At 45.5% G+C, this 25,892-nt stretch overlaps 1 protein-coding gene across 1 annotated transcript; it reads right to left on the reverse strand.

Moving 5' to 3' along the window:
- Positions 1-687: 687 nt before the first annotated feature.
- ccdc120a (coiled-coil domain containing 120a) lies at positions 688-23,150 on the reverse strand. The gene is given in 17 exon segments (XM_088081520.1): positions 688-2,544; positions 3,765-4,038; positions 5,675-5,850; positions 5,852-5,917; positions 5,919-6,011; positions 6,013-6,258; positions 6,260-6,322; positions 6,324-6,418; positions 6,814-6,923; positions 7,067-7,123; positions 7,358-7,487; positions 8,369-8,482; positions 8,573-8,700; positions 9,463-9,580; positions 10,321-10,501; positions 12,709-13,136; positions 22,808-23,150. Coding segments are annotated over 15 exon segments (1,794 nt in total). The 5' UTR covers positions 10,369-10,501; positions 12,709-13,136; positions 22,808-23,150; the 3' UTR covers positions 688-2,468.
- Between the last annotated feature and the right edge of the window lie 2,742 nt (positions 23,151-25,892).

Consider the following 25,892-nt stretch of genomic DNA (forward strand, 5'->3'; position numbering starts at 1 on the left):
CTCACCCCTCCTACCTCCTTCTTCCTCTGATGTGTTTGAAGGACGGTCAGAAATTTAAAAAATCAACAACTTCTGTTGAAACGGTTTCTCTGACTTTTTTAAATAAAAGAAAAATCACCAAAAACATGTTAAAAGAAAAGAAAAAACATCAAAACATTTTTAAAGTCAACAAAGTATTTTCAGAAAGTCACTAAGATTTTTTTTCCCCAAATTATTATTATGAAAAAAAAGTCAAAAAGCTTTAGAGAAAAAAAATGCAAAAACATTTTTTTAGAAAAAAAAATCCCATAAAAATTTTGAGGAAAAACATCAACAAAAAAAATTTTGATGAAAAAAAATCACAAAAAAGAAAAAATGGCCAAAATATTAACATTGCCCAAAGTTTTAAAAGAAAAAAAACGCACCAATATTTCAAAGAGATTTTTTTTTTCTTTAAATTGCCAATATTTTAAAAGAAAACACGCAGGTTTGGAGGACATGCTTTCTTTAACCCCCCCATAGATAAACCATTTTGAAAACTGAAAAGTTGCCTTGAACTTTGTCCACAAACTTGCCAGAGGACGCTGTCCCTGGGGGACAGACAGACGACAGAATAAACGTCACATTCAAACTTTTTACCAAAATACGGCAATATATTACATTATTTTGGATACAGTATATTAGATTACTGACAGGCAGAAACTCGTAAACAGAGAAGAAGAAAGCTTTATTTAAAAACATCCTGTTGACAGCGTGTCCGTCTTTATTTACACATTTATTTATTTTCTCCTCCGACAGAAAGAGTGAAAAAATACAAACGAGCCACAAAGATAAAAAATTATTTTTACACAAAGTCCTGACTGTACAGAGTGCACCTGAACGCATCGCTGAGGACAGACCGTCCACTGCGGGACAACAGCTGGACCTGAAGGGAGCAAATACTGGGACAACACGGGCAGTACCAATACTACTAATACACCAGCAGTCTGCAGTAAAAGTACTCTGAACAAATGCTGCAAGGACGCATCAGAGAATACTGCAAGGACATGTCAGAGTACTTTGAGGACATGTCAGAGAACTCAGAGCGATACACAGACGGCCTTAAATCCTCTGACATGTGAACAGGGTTTGGTTGGTGTGTGCAGAGTATTTGTACTGTGCAGTAGCCTGCCGGTGTGAAGTATTGGTACTGCAGTATCAGACGGTATTTACATATTTCTGTTTCCTGCTTTGGTGTGAGTTAGAAGAAGTGCATGCTGGGACTCTTCCTGCTCCTCAGAAGCTGCAGTCACATGACAGTGTCTGCAGCCAACCAGACGGCAGCACTCGGTCAGGCCCCGAAACCACCTGAAAGTTCACCTGAACACACCAAACCGACAGCCAATCAGCTCGTCCGCCCTGCGTCAGGAAACAGGAAGAGCGCCATGACGCTATGACAACAACAACACGATCTGATGAAAGAACAAAAACAACCATCAGGAAACATTTCTGCTGCAGAGAAACTCGGCGCGCGACTGCAGTGTCATGTGTGACCGCGTCATGTGACCATGTCATGTGACCGCCTCATGTGACCATGTCATGTGACCGTGGCTTCCTGTGAGAGGCAGCTGGAGGTCGGACTGGTTTCCATGAAGGAGAGACAGAAAGTGGACTCAGAGTAAAAAGCACACACGTTAATCACAACACACAGAGAGACATGTCATTGATCAGTAATCAATAATTAATAATCAACTCGCTGATGATCATCCGATGCTGGTTTCATTCGCGGTGAGTTCATGGGCGTCTGTAAAAGACAGTTTTACTGACGCTTCAACACTCTGACATCATCATCTGATTGTCGCTGCAAACCATTTTCATCCTGAACAGTCCACGGTTCATCCACGCCGCACGCCGCGGAGGCCCCGCCCCTCTTATTGCTCTCAGAGCGGAGACCTGGTCACACGTAGTGTAGAGATGTGAGAATACCTGAAGAGGGTCACCTGCTGGTGTCTGGACTCACCTGAGGGTCACACAGGTCGCCATCTGTGGGCGGAGCTACTGATGTCAGCTGGTGATATCATTGTCTCTTTATGAAAGGCTGCTATAAAAGGTGGGCGTGTTCTGATTGTCGGCGCAGAGTCAGACCGCAGACGTCCTTGTAGAAAATGTAAAAAACATCCGACAGTAAAAAAAACACCTGACGCTCAGTTTGAAACGTGTCACATGACAGCCGCTTTTTACCCAGAATCCCTCTGGGCGGTAAGTCCTGAGGCCAGACCCCGCCCTCCACAGGACAGTGACATCATCCCCCTCTGAGTGACATCATGGTGGGCGTGGGGGTGGGGTTCAGGTGAAACTCAACCCAAGGAGAATCACCGAGGACCTGGTTCTCCAGGTTCTCCAGGTTCTCCAGGCTCTCCTGATTGTCCTCCAGGTCCCTGCTGATCCCAGGGATCCAGCCCGGGATTGGTCCTCCTGTCTGTCCATCGGCATCCTGATTGGTCGGAGAATCAGACCAGAGTCCCAGGAGACGGCTGGTCTTCCTGTTTCTGAGGGATGTCGGGATACAGCGAGCCTTCCACCGACCTGAAAGACAGAGACACAGTCAGGTATCTGCAGGAGCTCTACCTGCACAGGTGACAGAGGTGTACCTGTACAGATGTTCTCACAGAGATGTACCTGCACAGGTGACAGAGGTGTACCTGTACAGATGTTCTCACAGAGGTGTATCTGTACAGGTGTGGTGGTGACAGAGGTGTACCTGTACAGGTGTTCTCACAGAGATGTACCTGCACAGGTGACAGAGGTGTACCTGTACAGATGTTCTCACAGAGGTGTACCTGTACAGGTGTGGTGGTGACAGAGGTGTACCTGTACAGGTGTTCTCACAGAGATGTACCTGCACTGGTGACAGAGGTGTACCTGTACAGATGTTCTCACAGAGGTGTACCTGCACTGGTGACAGAGGTGTACCTGTACAGATGTTCTCACAGAGGTGTACCTGTACAGGTGTGGTGACAGAAGTGTACCTGTACAGATGTTCTCACAGAGGTGTACCTGCACTGGTGACAGAGGTGTACCTGTACAGATGTTCTCACAGAGGTGTACCTGTACAGGTGTGGTGACAGAGGTGTACCTGCACAGATGTTCTCACAGAGGTGTACCTGTACAGGTGTGGTGACAGAGGTGTACCTGTACAGGTGTGGTGACAGAGGTGTACCTGTACAGGTGTGATGGTGACAGAGGTGTACCTGTACAGGTGTGGTGACAGAGGTGTACCTGTACAGGTGTGGTGGTGACAGAGGTGTACCTGTACAGGTGTGGTGGTGACAAAGGTGTACCTGTACAGGTGTGGTGACAGAGGTGTACCTGTACAGGTGTGGTGGTGACAGAGGTGTACCTGTACAGGTGTGGTGGTGACAGAGGTGTACCTGTACAGGTGTGGTGACAGAGGTGTACCTGTACAGGTGTGGTGGTGACAGAGGTGTACCTGTACAGGTGTGGTGACAGAGGTGTACCTGTACAGGTGTGGTGGTGACAGAGGTGTACCTGTACAGGTGTGGTGACAGAGGTGTACCTGTACAGGTATGGTGACAGAGGTGTACCTGTACAGGTGTGGTGGTGACAGAGGTGTACCTGTACAGGTGTGGTGACAGAGGTGTACCTGTACAGGTGTGGTGGTGACAGAGGTGTACCTGTACAGGTGTGGTGACAGAGGTGTACCTGTACAGGTGTGGTGGTGACAGAGGTGTACCTGTACAGGTGTGGTGACAGAGGTGTAAATGTTCAGGTGTGGTGACTCCTACCTGCCGTGCAGTGGGTGTCCGTGGAAGGTGGCAGAATGCGGCAGCGTCTTCTTTTGATGCGTTGCAGCTTGGTGATGACTTGTCTCCGTCTTAAAGGTTGACGGCTGGAGGACCCCGTGAGTCGTCCTCCGTCTGTCCTGCAGAGCTCCGCCCCCTCCAGCCTGACCTTTGACCCCCCCATTGACCTTGGTGTTGACCCCGGCGTTGACCTTGCTGTTGGGCTGGTTTTGGTGGGCTGAGCCTATCGTGTTCCGCAGGTACCAGTCCCTCAGACCTGTCGAGCACACGCAAGTTTACCCTTTGAATCGCAGAGCGACATCACTGCATTCACACGCCGTTCACACGCCAACCCTTTCAATGCCGAAGCAACGAGCACCTTGGCAAGAAATGAGCAGACTCAGAAAATGATTTCTAAAAATCTCAGAAAAATGTGAAAACTGACCATGTGTTCTCAGAATTTATATGGGCAGGGAAAAGAGCTAGAATGAGACTTGGTAGATTACAGGCCACAGCGCGTAAGGGGGGCCTTAAACTAACCAACATGCAATTCTATCAAGAGGCATTTCTAATGACTCAAATATGCTCACTCAGGCTGGAAAGTAACAACAGACCGCTGTGGGTTCGGATAGAGGAGGAGTTGAATAAACCGTTTAATGCAGCCGATTACCTGAGCCAGAGCTGTCAGACAGACAACCCGATTATGCTACATACCAAAACCATATGGCATAAAGTACACAAAAGAGAGAAATCCTCTGCCTTCCTAAGTAAATACATGTTTACTGTTAAACATGTATCCTTCTGTCTCTGTTGCATTTTGCATATAGCTCATATAGACCTCCTGAGTATTTTTTTTTCTTTTTCTTCTTATATGTATTATTATTATTATTGCTGTCATTATTATTTTTTATTTTATTTATTTACTTATTCTTTTATACTTATTTATGTGTACATGCATATACATCTTTTAATGTCACTCATTTATTCACTTTTTCTTCTTCTTTTCATTTCTTTGGTTAAATTTTACTTACCTATTTATTTGTTTCTGACTATGATTACTACTACCATCATTACTATTACTATTATTATTATTACTACTATCTATTCACTTAATCTATATATATTTTTTTGGTTTACCTGCATTTGTCTTTTTGTGTCTGTTTTTATTTTTTCTTTTCCCTTACATTTTATTACATCTTCTTGTTACAATTTGAGAAATGCACAATGCTTGTAACTAGTTGATTTGATCTGTTATTGCCCTAAAAGGACAATTAAAAAAAAAAGAAAAAAAAGATTATGTTTATACATTTGAAAGTTCAGGTCTTTTTCTTGAGTTTTTGACTAATTTCTTGCTAATTTTTGGGTTATTTCTTGTTGTTTGTTGTCTTCCTTCATGCTGGTCCAGGTGAGTCTGGTTGTAGTCCAGCAGGTGGCGCCCCCACACTGCAGACAGTCTCTGCTGCAGTGACCCAGATTCAGATCCAGATTCATCAAACATTCACAGCAGATTTTATCTCCACACTGAAAACTGCAGAATAAACCTGTTTCTATCAGAGCAGCACGAAGACCAGGACCCTGAGTCTAAGGGGCAGTCTAAAGGGGGTCTGAGGCAATCTAAGGGGACCTGAGGGGATCTGAGAGGACCAAAGGGGTTCTGAGGGAACCTGAGCGAGTCTGAGGGGTCTTACGAAACCTGAGGGGGTCTGAGGGGGTCTAAGGGGACCTGAGGGGGTCTGAGGGGACCAAAGGGGTTCTGAGGGAACCTAAGGGAGTCTGAGAGGGTCTGAGGGGGTCTAAGGGGACCTTAGGGAGTCTGAGGGGACCTGGGGGGTCTGAGGGGGTCTGAGGGGGTCTCAATAGCACCCTCAGAGCTGGCAGCAGGTCTGCCTGTGGACCTGGACTTGGACTCTTACCTTCCAGGGCCAAGGCCTTGTGCAGGCTCCTGGTAGCCTCCTCCAGCTGGGCATCCTGGGCGGGGGGCAGCTGTGGGGGCGAGGGGCAGCAGGTGGGGGTGGGGTCTGGCTGGATGGCGGTCAGAGGAGGACTATGGGTATCGGTCTGGCTCTGCTGCACCGGCAGGAAGGGCCCAGGACTTGGTTCGGGTCACTTTGACTCGCCGCTGGTCTCCGGGTTGACTGCGGTAGGTGGGCGGGCAGCAGAGGGTGCTGGGCGGAGTACCCGTTGTAGAGCGGCTGGTGGTGCGCCGTGATTGGCTGCCGGCTGCTGGACTGGGACTGCTGCGCTGCAACTGCTGCTGCTTCCCCAAACGTAGTCCAGCAGCACCTCACTGTACCCACCTCCTCTGGCCCCACCCCTCGCCCCGCCCTGCCCCCCACCCTCTGGAAGCCCATTATTTGTCCTCGCCCTCGCCCTCATGCGTCCGTCCGTCAGAGTCTCGGAGCTCCTGAACACTGCCGTCGTGCCTCTGGACCCCTGCAGGCCGTTTACCCACAAACTCCCTGCTGAGGCCCCGCCTCCTCCTCTGGGGGTCGCTATGGTCCAGGAGGCCATCCGAGCTGTTACTGTGGCGAGCAACATTCACACGGACCCTGCCATCCCCCAGGACCAGGATCAGAGGGGCACGAGGACGAGTCCTGAGAATGGGTGGGGGGCAGGAGGGTGGGAGGGGGCAGGGGAGGGCTTTGAAGAGTCTCGGATAGTCCGACCTGAGGGACCAGACGGACAGAGAGATGGACAGAGAGACAGACAGAGACAGACAGAGACTGAAGCACAAAGACAGCTGCTGACAATTTACAGTCAGAGTTCAGCAGAGAATCTGTGATAATAATAACAACAATAATAATAACAATAATAATAACAATAATATAACAATAATATAACAACAATAATAACATTAATAATAACAATAATAATAACAATAATAACAATAACAACAATAATAACAACAAAAATAACAATAATAATAACAATAACAATAATATGTATGTGTGTGTGTCTGTGTGTGTGTGTGTGTGTATGTGTGTGTATGTGTGTGTGTGTGTGTGTGTGTGTGTGTGTGTGTGTGTGTGTGTGTGTGTGTGTGTGTGTGTGTGTGTGTGTACCTGTTGTGCAGTGAGTTTCTTCTGGTTTTGTTCTGGTAGAAAACTTCAACTGGAGAACCAGCAGAGACCAGCGGGGGGCGACACTGAGACACACCGTCATCTGAGAGACAGACAGACAGACAGACAGACAGACGCAGACAGACAGAGAGAGACGGACACTCTTGTCACTTCCTGGCCAAAACTACCAAAATAAGAGCAGAATAATAAAGTGTGTTTCCACAGTTTGTCTGCAGGAGGAGGTACCATTATCAAGTCCTGTCGAGTCTGACGTTGAGCTGCTCTCTGACCTCACTGTGTCGTCTGCACACACACACACACACACACAGAGTGAGATCAGGATAAAAGCAGGAAGAAACAGTTTCCTCGTCTTCCTGAAACAATGAAACAAAGCAGCTTCTCATCTACTGCCAGCTGTGTGTGTGTGTTACTGTGTGTGTGGATGTGTGTGTGGATGTGTGTGTGTGTGTGTGTGTGTGTGTGTGAGTGTGCTACTGTGTGTGTGTGTATGTGTGTGTGTATGTGTGTGTGTGTTACCTGTGTGGCAGCCTCTGTGGACAGTCCTCTTGCCGTGGTGTGTGTGTGTGTTGTGTTCATGGTCACTGTGTTTCCTCAGAGCTCCACTGAATAAAGTTTTCTTAGGCTTTGAACGCTGAGAGTCTTCCTCCTGCACACATCCACACACACATCCACACACACACGCACACACACACACCCACACACACATCCACACACACAGTAACACACACAGTAACACACACACACCCACACACACAGTAACACACACACACATCCACACACACACAGTAACACACACACACACACAGTAACACACACGCACAGTAACACACACACACATACACACACACAGTAACACACACACACACAGTAACACACACAGTAAAACACACACACACACACATACACACACAGTAACACACACACACAGTAAAACACACACACACACACACAGTAACACACACACACACACACACACACACAGATGTTGTGTTGTTTGGTGACTGAGGTTAAATTTCGGTGTGATGCAGACGGCTGAACCTCACATCAGGGTCTCTCTGTTACCTGTCAGATCACCATGGTGACTGATGCTGCGGGCTGCGTCACCATGGTGACTGATGCTGCGGGCTGCGTCACCATGGTGACTGATGCTGCAGGCTGACCAGCCTCAGCTTCAAATCAGCTGCCAGCAGATTTAGAGCATGTTTTTGTTTTAAAAAATTTGGTGAAGAAATTTTGAAGAAAAAGTTTTGGCAACTTTTAAAGAAACACAATTTGCATTTTTTGTTTTTAAATTTGTGGCCTTTTTTTAAGAAAATGTTTGGTGACCGTTTTTGTCCTTACAAATGTTTTTGTAAAATTTTAATTTTAAAATTTGCCGTTTTTAAAGAAAAAAAATTGTCACTGTTTTTTTCTTTTTTTTTTTTTTTGCTAATATTTAAAGAAAACATCTTTTCTTTAAAAATAAAAAAAATAAAAAGACACAATTTTTCAGCCAACTGCTGTTGGCAAATTACATGGTTTTCTGACCTCTATTCTGCACTTCCTGTTTGCTTGGCGAGTCACACCCCCTCTCCGGCGGACACATGGCAGCTTCTCTCCCACCTCCAGGGGAAAGTCACTTGGCACCGCCCCCGTCAGCTCCTTACCAATCAAGACACAGCACACATGACATCATATTCAAACAGGAAGGTCCATTCTGATTGGATACTCACTGATGACATCATCACTCACTGCCTCCTGCAGACAGATGCGTCTGAGCTCAGCCAATCGGGTGCTCAGCAGCGCCTGCAGGCCCCGCCTCCTCTCCTGCAGCTCCGCCATTCGCTCCCGCTGCTTCCTGTCGGGATAGCTGAGGGGGTCTGCACACACACACACACACACACACACACACACACACACACACACAGTAACAGCTGTTGTTCTAAAACGTGATGTGTTGTTGTCAATCAGACTTCCTGTATGACTTGGCGCGTCACGCGGTGTGAACGAGCCGTCAGGACGTCTGTCAGGTTGTGATGTCACAAATCTTCCACACGAGTCGTTTCAGAGCGTAAAGACTGTCAAAAATATTTCTCAGTTTCACAGACTTCTTATTTTCAGTCTGAATGAAACAAACGTTTCATCACTGAAACTGAAGCTTTTATTTTTTTCAATAAAACTTTCTGTAAAAAGTTTACTTTTCAGTATGTTAAATCAGCACAGCGGTTCTCAAACCGGGGCGCGCCCTTTCACTCAATTCTTTTGAAATCTGGTGATTTTTTTTCTTTAAAAAAAGAGAATTTTAAAGAAAAAATTCTGTGATTTTTGAAGAAAACATTTTGGAGATATTTGCTATTCAACTGCTTTCAAAATCTTTTTCGGATTTTTAAAGAAAAATTTGGGAATTTTTTTTCTCTTAAATGTTGGTAAGCTTTAAAGAAAAATATTGGCAAAGCTGAACTCTAAAAGATGGAACTCATTGTGTGATTTTTAAATTTCTGGTGGTCCTTGAAACAGATTTCCATGACTTTTTAAAACTTTTCACAATATATTTGGTTATCTGAAACTTTTTCAGGCCTTGAAAATGCTATTTGCCATTTGCGGCGGCGTATCCAGTTCTTGGACACATGCATGTTTCTCACCAGGTGCTGAGATGAGTTGACCTTTGACCTCCATGGCGTGTGTGTCCCATGTGACCCCGCCTCCTCCCTCCTCACTACTGCAGGACTCGTGTTCGCCGCCCCACACGCTCTCACTCACCTGCAGGGCGCATTCAACAAAAACTGTATTATCAAGGACAACAACAGGGGGCGCCCAGGAGCTCACCTGTTGGAGCAGCGCCCCACAAACAGACGCAGAGTCCTCGCTGTGGCGGCCGCAGGTTCGATTCCACCCAACACAACCGAAGGTGCTGCAGAGACCTAAACTAATAATATAAACTGAAAATAACAGCGGGCCTAAAACAGCACCCTGGGGCACACCACTGAGTCGCTGCAGCAGCTGTTTTAACAGACTGTCGCTCCCAGGTCTGCGGTGACTCGGTTTGGACTTGTGTTCCAGCTTCAGTTTGTTCAATCAAAGTATTCACATGAGGCACGAAAAAACTTTAACAAGGTTTTTTTGGAATATTGAACAATCCAGCAGCCACAGTCCTTCCATCATCTCGTCTGGTCCACTAAAGACCTGAAGTCCTGATCCTCTCTCAAATACAGCACGTTCCTACGATCATAAAGCGGCGTCGAATAACCGATCGATCAAAACCCATCGATCCACACCGATGCAGACTTCTCGTCCTGTGGTCCGTAACTATGGTTCATAACTTATCCTGACAGAAATAATATGTGATGCAAATATAAACAGAACTGTCCTCTGCTGCTCTACAATTTTCAAAATTAACAGAAACTTTGAGTAAAAACGTGAAAAAAACATGATGAGTCATAAACCAACATTAACATTTTCACCAGATCTGAGATTCGTGAGGATGCGGCTCCGACACTCACCTTGTAACTGGGTTCATAAGAGCTCCAGTAGTTCACTCCTGCGGCCATCAACAGCCTCAACGCAGCAGGACGCCACTCCAGGGACCTGCTAACCGTTAGCCCTTAGCTGCTAGCTGTTAGAGGTCCACTTCCTCGGCCGGCCTGTAGAGGGGGTTAAACCGTCTTTAGGTCTTCTGACCTGCTGAAACAACCACAGAAGAAGAAGTGAGGACGCTGCAGGAACTAACGTCCCACTGAGTTTAATTTCAAACAGAGAAAAGAAGAGCTGAGCGTTTGCTGACGAGAGCAGAAACGTCAGACCAACAGCCGTGTGACCTCAGCGTCCTGCAGCCGCTCTGAGATGTGGATCTGATCAAGTCAGAGATGACAAACGTAAACAAACATGAAGGCTGCGGCGGCGATTACGTGTGTCAAGTGAAGAGAGGGAGGATGTGGAGGAGGATGTGCACGCGGCCGTGGGGGGAAAAGAAGACGACTTATGATTTTACTCTGACTTAGGGGCGGGGCATACAACTTTAAACCGCTGTACTTTTGACCCCCGGTGGCACGGCGCGGCTGCGACGGCGGCTCTCATCTGATGTTTGTGTGTTGGTGATCAATGTGTGCGGTTTTTTTTATGTTGCATTGTAGCGGGACAGAGTCCAAAGCAAATTTCCCTTTGGGGACAATAAAAGTACATCTTATCTTATTTTATTTTTTATTTTAAAAGAGAACATGTTTACAGTTTTTTGGTGTTTTGTTTTGGGGTTTTTTCCATTAAAGTTTTTTGGCAATTTTTTATGAAAACATTCCAGCCATTATTTTTTCTTTAACTTTTTGGCAATTAAAAAAATGGCTTTTGTCTTTGGTCTAAAATTTTTAGCAATTTTCTAGAGCTGCGACCGGCGTTCATCAACGCCAACACGCAGGGGCAAAACGTCATCATTGCGCGTCGTCCGTCTACGGCGCTGTAGTGGACAGAGGGGAACGTAAAAAACATCGAGCCCTTGCGGTGGCGGCGTGCATGTATGTTGAAAAATACGTGAAGGGGAGGAAGATGTGGACACGGTTGTGGCGGGAAAAGAGGACGACTTGGCAACGAGAGCTGGAAGTATTTATAAGCGTTTATCAGAGCGGCGCTGATCAGGTCGTCGCTTCGCGCTGCGTTTCTATTGGCCGGTCAGGAGACGCTGCTGTGAACACGCAGATAACGAGCTGAACGAGAGACGATACGCTGACGTTCAGGAGCATCTAGTCAACGATCAGACCTGAGACACACACACACCAACGAGTCCTGACACGACAAAGACACACACACACACACACACACACACACACACACACATACACACACCAACGAGTCCTGACACGACAAAGACACACACACACACACACACACACACCAACGAGTCCTGACACGACAAAGACACACACACACACACACACACACACACACACCAACGAGTCCTGACACGACAAAGACACACACACACACACACACACACATACACACACCGAGTCCTGACACGACAAAGACACACACACACACACACACACACACACACATACACACACCGAGTCCTGACACGACAAAGACACACACACACACACACACACACACACACACCAACGAGTCCTGACACGACAGAGACACACACACACACACACACACACACACACACACACACACCAACGAGTCCTGACACGACAGAGACACACACACACACACACACACACACACACACACACACCAACGAGTCCTGACACGACAGACACACACACACACACACCGAGTCCTGACATGACAAAGACACACACACACACACACACACACACCAACGAGTCCTGACACGACAGAGACACACACACACACACACACACACACACACACCAACGAGTCCTGACACGACAGAGACACACACACACACACACACCAACGAGTCCTGACACGACAGAGACACACACACACACACACCAACGAGTCCTGATACGACAGAGACACACACACACACACACACACACACCAACGAGTCCTGACACGACAGAGACACACACACACACACACACACACACACACACACACACACACACAGGGGTGAATGAGTGTGTGTGTGTGTGTGTGTGTGTGTGTGTGTGTGTGTAGACTAAACACAGAGTTATCTGCAGACACGAGGTGATAAAGACACTTAGCTGTCTGTGTGTATTTATATTGCAGGTTTATGTACTGCACTCAGATCAAAGTACTTGTTAGAAGTATTTAATATATTTTAGATCATGAATCTCTGACTTAGTTTTTTCAGCAGGCTGCTGAACGAAGATCAGCATCTGTGCTCTGATTGGCTGATGGAAACCATCAATGGGTTTAGATACTGAAAAGGACACTCGTCTCCACGAGGACAGAGCGCTCACACGTCTCCACGAGGACAGAGCGCTCACACGTCTCCACAAGGACAGAGCGCTCACTCACACGTCTCCACAAGGACAGAGCGCTCACTCACACGTCTCCACAAGCACAGAGCGCTCACATGTCTTGTATTTCAGCTCAGATCAGTGAAATGAGACAATCGAGCCCTTTTCAGGGTTTTAGAGCGACTTGAGAGTTCAGCCTCCACCGAGAATCAACGCGATCTACCTCAACTATCATCAGTTCAAACAAAGACAGAGGTCCACTGTTCCCTCTGTCCTCTGTCAACTGTCCTCTATCGTCTGTCGTCCATCTTTGTGCTCTGTAAACTGTCGTCTGTCTCTTTTGTCGGTCTTCTGTCCTCTGTCATCTGTGAACTCTTCACCCAGAGAACAAGACGTCCTCTGACTGCAGGACGACACATTCAATGTCCCTGGGAACAGGAAGTGGAGCCCAACAGGAAACAGGAAGCAGGAAATTAGCCATAAAAGGGGGAAACCAGAGACAAAGACAGAGAGACAGACAGAGACAGAGAGACAGACAGGTGAAGGTGAGGTCACATGATCGTTATGTAACAGAGTCAAAAACAGATGAGAGTTTCTACAGAGACACAACAGAGACAAAGATCTGGACACACACAGGAAACAAACTACAGGTCACACGATCAGACGTAAACAAACTACAGGTCACACGATCAGACGTAAACAAACTACAGGTCACACGATCAGACGTAAACAAACTACAGGTCACACGATCAGACGTAAACAAACTACAGGTCACACGATCAGACGTAAACAAACTACAGGTCACACGATCAGATGTAAACAAACTACAGGTCACACGATCAGACGTAAACAAACTACAGGTCACACGATCAGACGTAAACAAACAGTGACATTCCCTCACAGTCATCAAAACATCTGAGTTTATATTTCAGGAGCTGCTGGAATATATTAGCTGTACTCTGGGCACAGACAGAGCAGCAGAGAGTACTCTGGGCACAGACGGAGCAGCAGAGAGTACTCTGGGCACAGACGGAGCAGCAGAGAGTACTCTGGGCACAGACGGAGCAGCAGAGAGTACTCTGGGCACAGAGGTTTGCTCTACAGTAGCTGCTCCTCTCATACATCAGTCTGATCAGCTGATCAATTCTCCTCCCAGAGACACAGAGTGATGCACAGAGGGGACACAGAGTGATGCACAGAGGGGACACAGAGTGATGCACAGAGGGGACACAGAGTGATGCACAGAGGGGACACAGAGTGATGCACAGAGGGGACACAGAGTGATGCACAGAGGGGACACAGAAGAGACAGGATTTTAAAACAAACATGACATTAAAACATGAGACAGTTAACATCAAACAGACTGAAGATGTGCATCTCACGCACACAAACACTTACAACACACACACATTTTAACACACACACACACACAGTAACACACACACACACACACACACAGTAATACACACACACATTCTCAGTGGGTGATGAAAGGCTGCAGCTGCAGACAAAGAGATGCAAATACAGGATTTAAATATTCAACACAGTTACACAATGTGTGTGTGTGTGTGTGTGTGTGTGTGTGTGTCCTCTCTCTGCCCTCAAACCAAAACACAGATGCAGCAGATCACCACACACACCAACGTGTGTGTGTGTGTGTGTGTGTGTGTGTGTGTGTGTGTGTGTGTGTGTTTAGGGCGTTGCGCTCCAACAAAACGCAGCAAATCGTTTCTTTGACCACAAACTGAGGAGAGTTAAACTCAGCAGCTCAAAACTCGTCTCTCACTGAGACAAACTGCTCTGTTTCTGCAGCACAGAGACACTTTAAAACGTCTCCGTCTCTGCAGCACAGAGACACTTTAAAACGTCTCCTACATGAGCAGAGAGAACAGAGGTAAAGGACCGTGGCTGAAAAACTACAACTACCAGAATGCACTGCGCTGCGGTGGACCAATAAACACTCCCACTGGGTGACGTGACGTGAAGTCGTCTGTCACAGTGGCGTCCGGCTGCTGACGATATCGTTTTCCAGTTAAACAACGAAACGTGTTTCTGAAAACATCTGAGGACAGAAACAGAAAATCAGGGCCCGTTTCCACGGCAACAGCTCCTACATGAAACTTTAAACTTTTGTCGTTGTTTGGCGTTTTGTTCCCATGACAACAGCCTTTTGGGGCCTGAAAACAAACTTTTCAAACCGGGCTCCAGAGCGCAATCTTTAGAAAATGCACACCTTCAGTCACCATGGAAACTGGCGATGATCCTGTGAGAGCGGCGACGTCACGGCCACGTGGTCTTCTTCTGTGGTGTGTCATTACAGAGGTACACCGGCAGCTGCTGGCCTGGCGTCTGACTGCAGCTATTCGGTTGTTTTTGTGGATCGTTCGCATGATGTTTCACATGAACGCAAAAAACACAAAACACAAGGAAAAGACTTTCTGTCGTCAGTTCTTCTCGTCTGAACGTCCTGAGTCTGAACACAAAGAAAACTTTGGACCGACAAAGATATTTTTAAAATATTTGTTTTGTTTTTCTGCAGTTTTGGCTCTAAAAAGCGTCATGTCGCGATGTCATCCTGAGGATTTAACTTAAATACAAACTCTGATTCTTAAAAAAAAAAAACACCTAAAAATATCACAACTTGCATCGTAATATTTTAGAAAAGCCGCTGTGAAACCCCACACGGACTGATTATTGATTATTGATGTGGCCAGTGGTCTGTGAGCCAATCAGAGCACAGAGTCACCAGATGTGATGTCACTTCCACTTTCTTTTCTAAATTAATCCTATATTTTATCATTATTATGTTTTTTTGTTTGAATGAATGTGAGCAGCTGACCGCACAAATGTCCTTCAGGACAAATACAAGACATCTATGTTTTTTCTGTTTATATTTGTTTGTTTGTTTGTTTGTTTGTTTGAACACATGTTGTTGTTCTTTAATTCACACAAATATTAATCAGTTGTAACTAATCACACACACACACACACACACACACACACACACACACGATGGAAGAACACTAATCAGACATGATGCCGAAAATTAAACAGGTAAACGTCCCGTGACGTCAGCAGATGTAAACAGACATGTAAATACCTTCATCAACAAACTCGGAGTCACTCCGGATTAAAGCTCCATAGAAACCGATTTAAACTCTTGAAACTTGTTCTTCGGTGGTGCAGAGACGGCAGTCCTGCTCTCAGCTCTCACGCGCTCGCTCTAATCTCAGCTGAGAGTCCGCCGCCAGCCTACCTGCCCACACTCGTCACTTCCGCTCTGGCATTTCAAAGTAAAAGCGCATGAGTACTGAAGCAGCTCTGCATTCTTAAATAGAGGCTGACACACAGATCAGCTGTTTGGTACAAACAGACTGAACATTAACCCTTTAGTGACAGTTTGTCTCATTTTAGTCTCTTTTCTTCTTCCTGTTGTGATAACTGTGTGTGTGTTGATGCATGTGTCCTAAATGTAGTCCAGATTGTGTATTTGAGTGTAATCAGTGAATTTGCAGCTCAGCTCCTACAATAAGTCTAAAATACACTGTGGAAACTAAATAGTTACATTCAGACTGTTCAGGTCCAAAAATGCTCCATTGAAACCCATTCAAACTGACATTTTTGATCCCACAGCCATCAGAGCAGAAAAACAGGACTTGTATTATTTCTGGGTGTCATTCTGGGCTTTTGACTCTGAATTTGTCATTTTGACTATTTTCCACCTGATGAGGTCATTTTGACCATATTTGGCATATGGAGGAAATACATGCTATTTCCACTAGGTGACCTGTCACAGTCAATGTAGCTGCTGATCACTGACATATCCCAGACTGTCAGCAGCTACACTCACACACTGACATATCCCAGACTGTCAGCAGCTACACTCACACACTGACATATCCCAGACTGTCAGCAGCTACACTCACACACTGACATATCCCAGACTGTCAGCAGCTACACTCACACACTGACATATCCCAGACTGTCAGCAGCTACACTCACACACTGACATATCCCAGACTGTCAGCAGCTACACTCACACACTGAGCACGGAGGAGATTCAACATCATTCATTATTTCATGTAAAACGTAGTGGCATCATGAGAAAAACCTGACATTTAAAGGGTTAAAATTCAAAATGTTAATGAACATTTGATATGATTAAGACTGATGTTGATTCAAAAAATAAACTCAATGAAAGCAGAAAATCATATTAATGTATAACATTTTTTAATTTTTCTCCTTTTTGTTTGTTGTCATCTTTAAGTTTGAAAGTCTGCGTTTCTCTGTTGATTTTCCGCCTCGAGTGTTTCGTATTGAAGCGTCATTTCCTGCTGCTCTGCTCGTCTGTCTGCTGTCTCCGAACATTTGTTCTCTGACTGCTTCTAAATAAAGTTTTCTCTCTTTCATTCACCTCCTGTGTTTACATTTTCCTGCTGATCTCTGTCCTCTTTCAGATCCGAAAAGTTCAGATCCTGTTCAGCTTCTGCAGCGGCAGGAAGTTTGCGTCCCTCCATGTGTCTCTGCTATCAACAACAACAACAACAACAACAACAAGAATATAACATGAATCCAGCAGAGATCAATCAGGCGACAGACAAAAATCTGTTTCTCTGTTTTCATTTCTGTGTCTTGTTGGTGAGAAGCTCTCCCATATTTTTCCTTTACATTTTTGGCAATTTCTTTTTGTCTCAAAATCTTTTGGCAATTTTTTTCCTTAAAATTTTTGGCAAATTTGTTTTCCTTCAAAATATTTTGGATTTTTTTTCTCTAAAACCTGCAGGCCTGTGGGTTTGGAGGGCATGTTTTCTTTAAAAACATCAAAACGATCATCCACAAAGTGCAAAAATAGAAATGATCTTCCACATTTCTAAATCTCCCGTGGTGACTTTCACACACGTCACGTCACGCCACCTAAATGTCACGTGTGTTTCCGTGTTTCTTCCTCTCTGCGCTCATATCGATGCTTTCTGCAGAGGACGAATCACAGAGCGACACATCCTCGCTGCAGCCGCTCAGAGGAAACTGGGAGATGTGACCCTCCACAGTTTGGCCAAAGTGGTTTTTGGGGACAGGTGGTTAAACTGGTGCATGCTGGGAACATGAACACCGTGCTGACCAATCAGAGCAGCCACTGAGAGTCAGCCTGTAATTCAGGACCAAAGACACTTCTGATTACAGAGAGACAGGAATACACACACACACACACACACACACGGGAGCGGACATGTATGAGGGATTTCTGGGAGATGTAGTCCACGATTTCACAGAGGAATTGTGGGTGAAAAACTTTCTCAGAGTTATGTGACGCAATTACAGCTCTTGTAGCTCCTGCTGCATCATGAGGGAGCCAGTTCCTGTGACCTCACAGCATCATGTGACCTCACAGCATCATGTGACCTCACAGCGTCATGTGACCTCACAGTGTCATGTGACCTCACAGTGTCATGTGACCTAGAAAAGACTACAAAGTTTCCGCTGCAGTTTGGACAAATATGGATTTTTTTAATCAGCTCAGTGCCTCATGCCAGAGAAACACTTCATGATAAATGGGAGCTGTTTTAAAATTTCCGTGTTTCCATGAGACTTATTTTATAGTCACAGTTTCAGTTTGAGGGATAATGGAAACCTGCCTGGAGAGGCTGAGCGGATCAATACTCTGTCAGCAGCTCTATGAGTCACAGCTGCAGTGATTGGACAAAGTTAGGAGGAGGTGCAGTTTGTGTGACTTGTTGCCATGGCAGCATGGTAAAATCCTAGAAGGACTGATCAATTATGGCTAAGAACTGATCGCTCTAATCAAACAGATATTATGGATCAAATGACATCATTTACATCGCATGATGCTTTTACTGTGAAAATTAACCACAGGAAGTGACCTAACTGAAATAATAAACATTCGGTCCTGCACTCTGATTGGCTGCCTGGACTGTCTGCATGATCTGTGTCAATAAAGTAAAGGATGTAAGTGGGGGGGGCAGAGCCGAATATTAAATTTGATATAAATTTAGATTTTCATCCCGGTGCTGCTCTGACTGACAGCAGGTCAGTGAACACATCGCTCACTGATTCACACAAACAACAACAGTTTTAAAAACAACAACACAACAACACAAACAACAACTGCAACAAAAACTTTAAAAACAGCAACAAAAACAACAACCACAAACACCTACAACAAAAACAACTACAGCAAAACCAGCAACAACAACTTTGAAAACAACAAAAACAACCACAAACAACAACAATAATAACTTTGAAAACAAGAACAAAAACAACCACAAACAACTACAAAAACAAGAACAAAAAACCACAACATAAAAACAACCACAAACAACAAAAAACACATCTTCAAAATCAACAACAATCCCATCATGAAGGATTCTCTCTCACACACACACACACACACACACACACACACACACACACACACACACACACACACACACACACACACACACACACACACGCAATGCACTGAGGTCATCAGGCTGCATCCCATAATAATACTGAACCACAGCCTTGGTTGTTATAGTTGTTGTTTTTGCAGATTTTTGGATTTTTTTTGTTGCTCGTTGTTTCTTCCTGTGTCAGCTTTAAAGGGTTAATTCTTCAATGCTTTGTCTGAATGAGAAACACCTTCATCCTCCTCCTGCTGCTCCTCCTTTCTCATCCTCCTCCTGCTGCTCCTCCTTTCTCATCCTCCTCATGCTGCTCCTCCTTTCTCATCCTCCTCCTCCTTCTGCTGTTACTCCTCTCTCCTCCTCCACCTTCTGCTGCCCCTCTCTCCTCGTCTTCCTGCTCCTCCTCCTGCTCCTCGTCCTCCTCTCTCCTATCCTCTTACTCCTCTTCCTGCTGCTCCTCTCTCCTCCTCCTCCTCCTCCCGCTGCTCCTGTTTCTCCTCCTCTGTGACAAACATCTAACTGAAGCCTCGAGACGTCCTCACAGAGATAGAAACACACACCCACACACATGCACGCACGCGCACACACACACACACTGTGGTCCTCCGAAGAGGAAACACATGAAGAAGAGATGAAGCTGCCTCCGTGCCTTTGAGCCAAGTGAGACTGTGTGTGTGTGTGTGTGTGTGTGTGTGTTACTGTGTGTGTTACTGTGTGTGTGTGTGTGTGTGTGTGTGTGTGTGTGTGTGTGTGTGTGTGGAGGATGAATGTAGGTCAGCAGTGGATTCTCCGCATGGCAACAATGTAGAAAATCCCAACTCAAAATACTCAAATATGATTGGTTGAGAGCTCCAGCAGGCAGCCAATAACCTTTCAACCCTGGGGCGCGCCGTGTGTGTGTTTCAGCGTGTGTCTGTGTGTGTGTGTGTGTGTGTGTGTGTGTGTGTTTCAGTGTGTGTGTGTGTCTGTGTTTCAGTACACCCTCTCACAGACCGAAACATGGCGTTTGGGTGACATCAGAATGACATCACAGGAACAGCAGCAGAGTGGGCGGAGTCACAGTCCTTAATCCCCACAAGATCAAACTACGAGTCCCAGAAGGCATTGCAGCACGAACCGTCCAATCAGAGAGCTGCAGATTGTGTTGCCGGGCAGCTGATACTCATCTCTGAGTATGATGTCACTGTGATGTCACTGCTCTGGACAGAGGTGTCTCCATGGCAACAGATGCTGAGCATCATGGGCACTGTAGTGTTAATTAAGAAACATTCTGCCAAACTCACACAAAGCACATCATCACAAATTTTTATAACATATCATATATATATGATACACACACACACACTCACACACACTCACACACACAGCGGTGTCCTCCTCCTGCTGCTCAGCTGTTAACATTCACACGCTGCAACCAGCTTCAGGGTCATCTCCAAATATGGTCACTTCTGGCTCCAACAAAACAAGATGGCGACAACCGAAGTCCTGAACTGACGGCTGCAGACTGAGTCCTCAAACCAGCAGGTGACGTCACTGTTCAGAGGGTCTGCCCCACCTGGCCGGCACGCAGCCCTGCCCACAGCGTGCATCGCCAATCACGAGTCTCCTTTCCACAGACCGTGACGCGTCGTCAGTAAAAGGCATCTGGCCTGAACAGACACAAACTGTGAAGAGTGTGCTAACCCAACAGCTGAATCTGTCATCACTGGAGTCTCAACCATCACCATGGTTACCATCGTTATTTATACAGGTGAAGTCGGCTATATGTCTGTAGAACATTTTGTAGTATTTTTGGAAATTATGGAAAACATTTATTGGCCCTTTTTAAAGAAAATATAATATTAAGGATTAGACATTTTTTCTTCTTTAAACATTTTTGTGATCTTTACTTTTTTCTCTTAAGATTTTTAAAGAAAACATTTTGGTGATTATTCATTTTATATTTAGAACTTTTTGGCATTTTACAGGGCGCACGCTGTGGGTACGGGAGGCATGTTTTCATTTAAAAACTTTGGTGAAAATTTATCTTCAAAACTTTTTCTTTTCTTTTTTTAATTTATTTTTTTTAAACATGCGCCTCAAACCTGCAAGAAACAAACTAATCCCCAAAATGTCACGTTTATCAGCCATAAACTGTCAAACATCAAGACAGAACCAGACAGTTTCACTTTCAAATCTTTAAACACTGTCTCACAGTAATGAAACTGTGTCATTATAACAAATATTCATCTGGGAATGAAAGCACATCCAATCGAGATCTGTAAATCGAAATCTGCAAATCGAGATCTGTAAATCCAATCGAAATCTGTAAAGCAGGTGGGTGGAGACAGGTAGAAACTCTGTGTTTCTTCTAGAAAACCTGCTAGTGAGCAGGTTATGTTCACAGAGTCAGTTACCATGGGGACTGACTCAGAGTCTGTTACCATGGTAACTGATTCAGAGTTTGACTTAACTCTTTCAGGAAAAGATAACAGAGTTTTCCTCATCCCAGGGTTAACATATTTTACAGTTTTATGTGTTGCTGATATGATCTCACACTTTGCTTTTGGTCACATCACATGATTCCCCTCCGCTGTCATGGAGACAGTTTGTTGTTTACAGCGGATGCAGACAACAGTCAACATGTGATGTCATCACAGGCAGTAAACCCTCTCTGCATGTCCTCCTGTGTTTATAATCTGTTCACTGTTTCAACTTTTCCCATGAAAATTCATAAAGTTCAAACTTTCTTTGTTCTCTCAAATTTTCATCTTCATGTCGTCATTTTATCAGCAAATTTATCAATTACTCAAAAACATCATCAACAGATTCACTGATCAATGTTGAAATCATCTGAGACGACTAACAACAACAATCGCAACAACCACAATCACAACAATAATCAGAACAATAATAATCACAACCACAATAATACTAATATAATCAGAACAACAGCAATAAAAATCACAACCACAACAACAATAATAATCAGAACAACAACAATAACAATCACAACAACAACAATAATAATCACAATCACAACCACAATAATCAGAACAACAATAAAAATCACAACCACAATAATAATAATCAGAACAACAACAACAACAATCACAACAACAATAATAACAATCACAACCACAACAATAAAAATCACAGCCACAACAATAATAATAATCAGAACAACAATAACAATCACAACAACAATAAGAATAATTAAAAAACAATCACACAGACACACACACACACACAGGCACGTGGCTCTGGGTGGAGACAGACCATAATAACAAAACAACGCTGACAAACACCTTTTTTGTTCGACGTCATAAATTAACCCCAGTGACATCACAGCCGTAGTTTTGATGCAGGTAGAGGAGGAGGAGGAGGTGAAGAGCAGGAGGTGGGGGAGGTGAGGAGGAGGTGCAGGTGAAGAGGAGGGGGTGAGGAGGAGACTGAGCTGCTTCCTGCCACCCTGCAGCGTCATACCGCGCAACAACAAACACACCGGATGTTCCGCTGATTATTGATTTGATTATCGGTCCTATGTTTATAAACCGTGAGCCGAATGAAAGAGTAGGTCGGGACGGTTCGGATTAAGCGCTCGCGCCCGTCCTGGTGTCAGTGATCGGTCTCTGACGCGCCAACAAACCTAAAATCCAGCAGCCGTCAATGGGAGTCTGGTGTATGGAGGTGTCTGCGGGTGGAGGCTCTACTACCTGCGGGGCTTCCTGCGGCTCCGGCGGGGCTCCGGCCTGCGGACCGCCGCTCACATCCTCCGGAGGGACCCCAGATCCAGCAGGGTCCAGCAGGGTCCGGGACCAGCTGATTGTCTCCCGCCGCGTGTCACCCCAGAAGGTGTGATCGATTGATCACTGATTGGTGCTGCTGATTGTCGCCTCGTGCAGCCGCTCGGAGATCAGCTGATCAGCGCGACCGCGGATCGATCATCACGGATCGATGATCTGATCGGACGGAGGGTCCCCGCTCCTCCTCCTCCTCCTCCTCACGCTGAGCTGCTCCCTCTGCACGAGGCTCCGCTCCATCAGCACCAGCAGGCGCGCTCACTGCTCCGCGGGCACGCGCACGCTCCAGCAGGCTACGCACACAGACTGACAACAACTGATATATCTATCTGATCAATATCTATGTTCATACGGTCTGTTGGATCTATGCTGTCATAGATATATATTAATGTAGAGTGACAGTCTGTTGGATCAATGTCGATATACACTATATTACCAAAAGTATTCGCTCACCCATTCAAATGATCAGAATCAGGTGTCCTAATCACTTGGCCTGGCCACAGGTGTATAAAATCAAGCACTCAGGCATGCAGACTGTGAAACAAGACATTTGTGAAAGAATGGGCCGCTCTCAGGAGCTCAGTGAATTCCAGCGTGGAACTGTCATAGGATGCCACCTGTGCAACAAATCCAGTCGTAAAATTTCCTCGCTCCTAAATATTCCACAGTCAACTGTCAGCTCTATTATAACAAAATGGAAGCGTTTGGGAACAACAGCAACTCAGCCACGAAGTGGTAGGCCACGTAAAGTGACGGAGAGGGGTCAGCGGATGCTGAAGCGCATAGTGCAAAGAGGTCGCCGACTTTCTGCACAGTCAATTGCTACAGAGCTACAAACTTCATGTGACCTTCAGATTAGCCCAAGTACAGTACGCAGAGAGCTTCATGGAATGGGTTTCCATGGCCGAGCAGCTGCAGCCAAGCCACACATCACCAAGTGCAATGCAAAGCGTCGGATGCAATGGTGTAAAGCACGCCGCCACTGGCCTCTAGAGCAGTGGAGACGCGTTCTCTGGAGTGATGATTCACGCTTTTCCATCTGGCAATCTGATGGACGAGTCTGGGTTTGGAGGTTGCCAGGAGAACGGTACATTTCAGACCGCATTGTGCCGACTGTGAAATTTGGTGGAGGAGGAATTATGGTGTGGGGTTGTTTTTCAGGAGCTGGGCTTGGCCCCTTAGTTCCAGTGAAAGGAACTTTGAATGCTTCAGGATACCAAAACATTTTGGACAATTCCATGCTCCCAACCTTGTGGGAACAGTTTGGAGCGGGCCCCTTCCTCTTTCAACATGACTGTGCACCAGTGCACAAAGCAAGGTCCATAAAGACATGGATGACAGAGTCTGGTGTGGATGAACTTGACTGGCCTGCACAGAGTCCTGACCTGAACCCGATAGAACACCTTTGGGATGAATTAGAGCGGAGACTGAGAGCCAGGCCTTCTCGACCAACATCAGTGTGTGACCTCACCAATGCGCTTTTGGAAGAATGGTCAAAAATTCCTATAAACACTCTCCTCAACCTTGTGGACAGTCTTCCCAGAAGAGTTGAAGCTGTAATAGCTGCAAAAGGTGGACCGACATCATATTGAACTCTATGGGTTAGGAATGGGATGGCACTTCAGTTCATAGTATGAGTAAAGGCAGGTGAGCGAATACTTTTGGTAATATAGTGTAGATATATATTAATGTAGAGTGGCAGTCTGTTGGATCAATGTCAATATAGTTGTATATTGATCTAGACTGGCGTTTGTCTCCCCCTGCTGGTTGCTCAGCTCCATGACATCACAGTGATGGTGTTTCCATGGTAACCCAGCTGGCTGCCTCAGAGCAGCAATGAGGAACCTGGAGCTCACTGGTTGTGATGGGACTGACCCAGTTTGTTTACACGTTCACAGACAGGAAGTGGCCTCGCCTGGCCTGCGATGGTGCACGGCACCTTTTCTATTAACCCTCTGAGGCCGGCATGGTCGCTGATGACCATAATCGGTATCATTTGCAAAAGTGTAAATAACTTTGAGACCGTTTGTTGGATCGCCTAACTTTTTTTCCCTGTGAAAGCTGTCGGCTTTGCCGTGCAGACGGATGTCTCTGATGCATCGTAGTTCTTTCAGAAGCCTCAGAATCCAGTCTGAGAATTCGGGTGTTTTTAGGGGACCTTGTTCAATAAATCCATAATGATAGACTCCGTCCATATTTTAATCATATTTTGATGATGAACGTACATTAGCATTGATGCTGAACGCCATATTAGATAGCATTTCGACCAATCAGAGGTTTGTTTTGGTCTCGTCCACCAACTGGAAGACGATCCAACGCTTTGTCACCGCTTATGTATGTCAGTACGTCATCATCTGGAGCAAACTGCACCCAGTGCATTAGAATAAACTCTGGTAGCCCCTACAATTATAATAATAATAGTAATAGTGATGAGAGAAGGGTAAATCAGGAGGCAGAGTCACAGGCAGCAGGGCCTCATATGGATGTTAACCCTGTGTTGACTGCAGGCAGAGCAGGCAGGAGGATCAGGGCCCTCTCTGAAGCGTCAGGACTGTGATGTGGCCCTCTACAGCAGCACAGAGAGGAGCTGCTCTGCACAATAATGATAATGGGACACACAAACAACTGTAAAACAAAAAACATGGGACTTTTTTTGGAAAACTGTGTCCATTTTTTTAACTACAATAGTTATAATGTTTTTTTCCACTTTCTGATTCCCAACGCTTAGGAGAAAGGTTTTCTACAGCAAAAAAGCTTTTACATAATACTTTTGGGTGATTTATCACTCAAGATCTGTAAAATTCAATTTCTGTTTTCCTTTTTCTTTTGTCTTTATGGTCTCTTAACTATTTGTACATTCAGGTAGCATCACTGCAGCCCAAATATTCTGATAGTCCAGGTTGTCCTGAAAAAAAAAAGATGTATATAGACTGATTGTGCATCGAGGGACTGAGGTTATAAATGAATTACTACAAAAAGAATCCAGGCAAACCAAAAC

Source organism: Plectropomus leopardus, chromosome 9 (genome assembly GCF_026936395.1).
Source record: "Plectropomus leopardus strain MGB_pleo_1.0 chromosome 9, ASM2693639v1, whole genome shotgun sequence".
In the NCBI taxonomy this organism is placed as follows: domain Eukaryota; kingdom Metazoa; phylum Chordata; class Actinopteri; order Perciformes; family Serranidae; genus Plectropomus; species Plectropomus leopardus.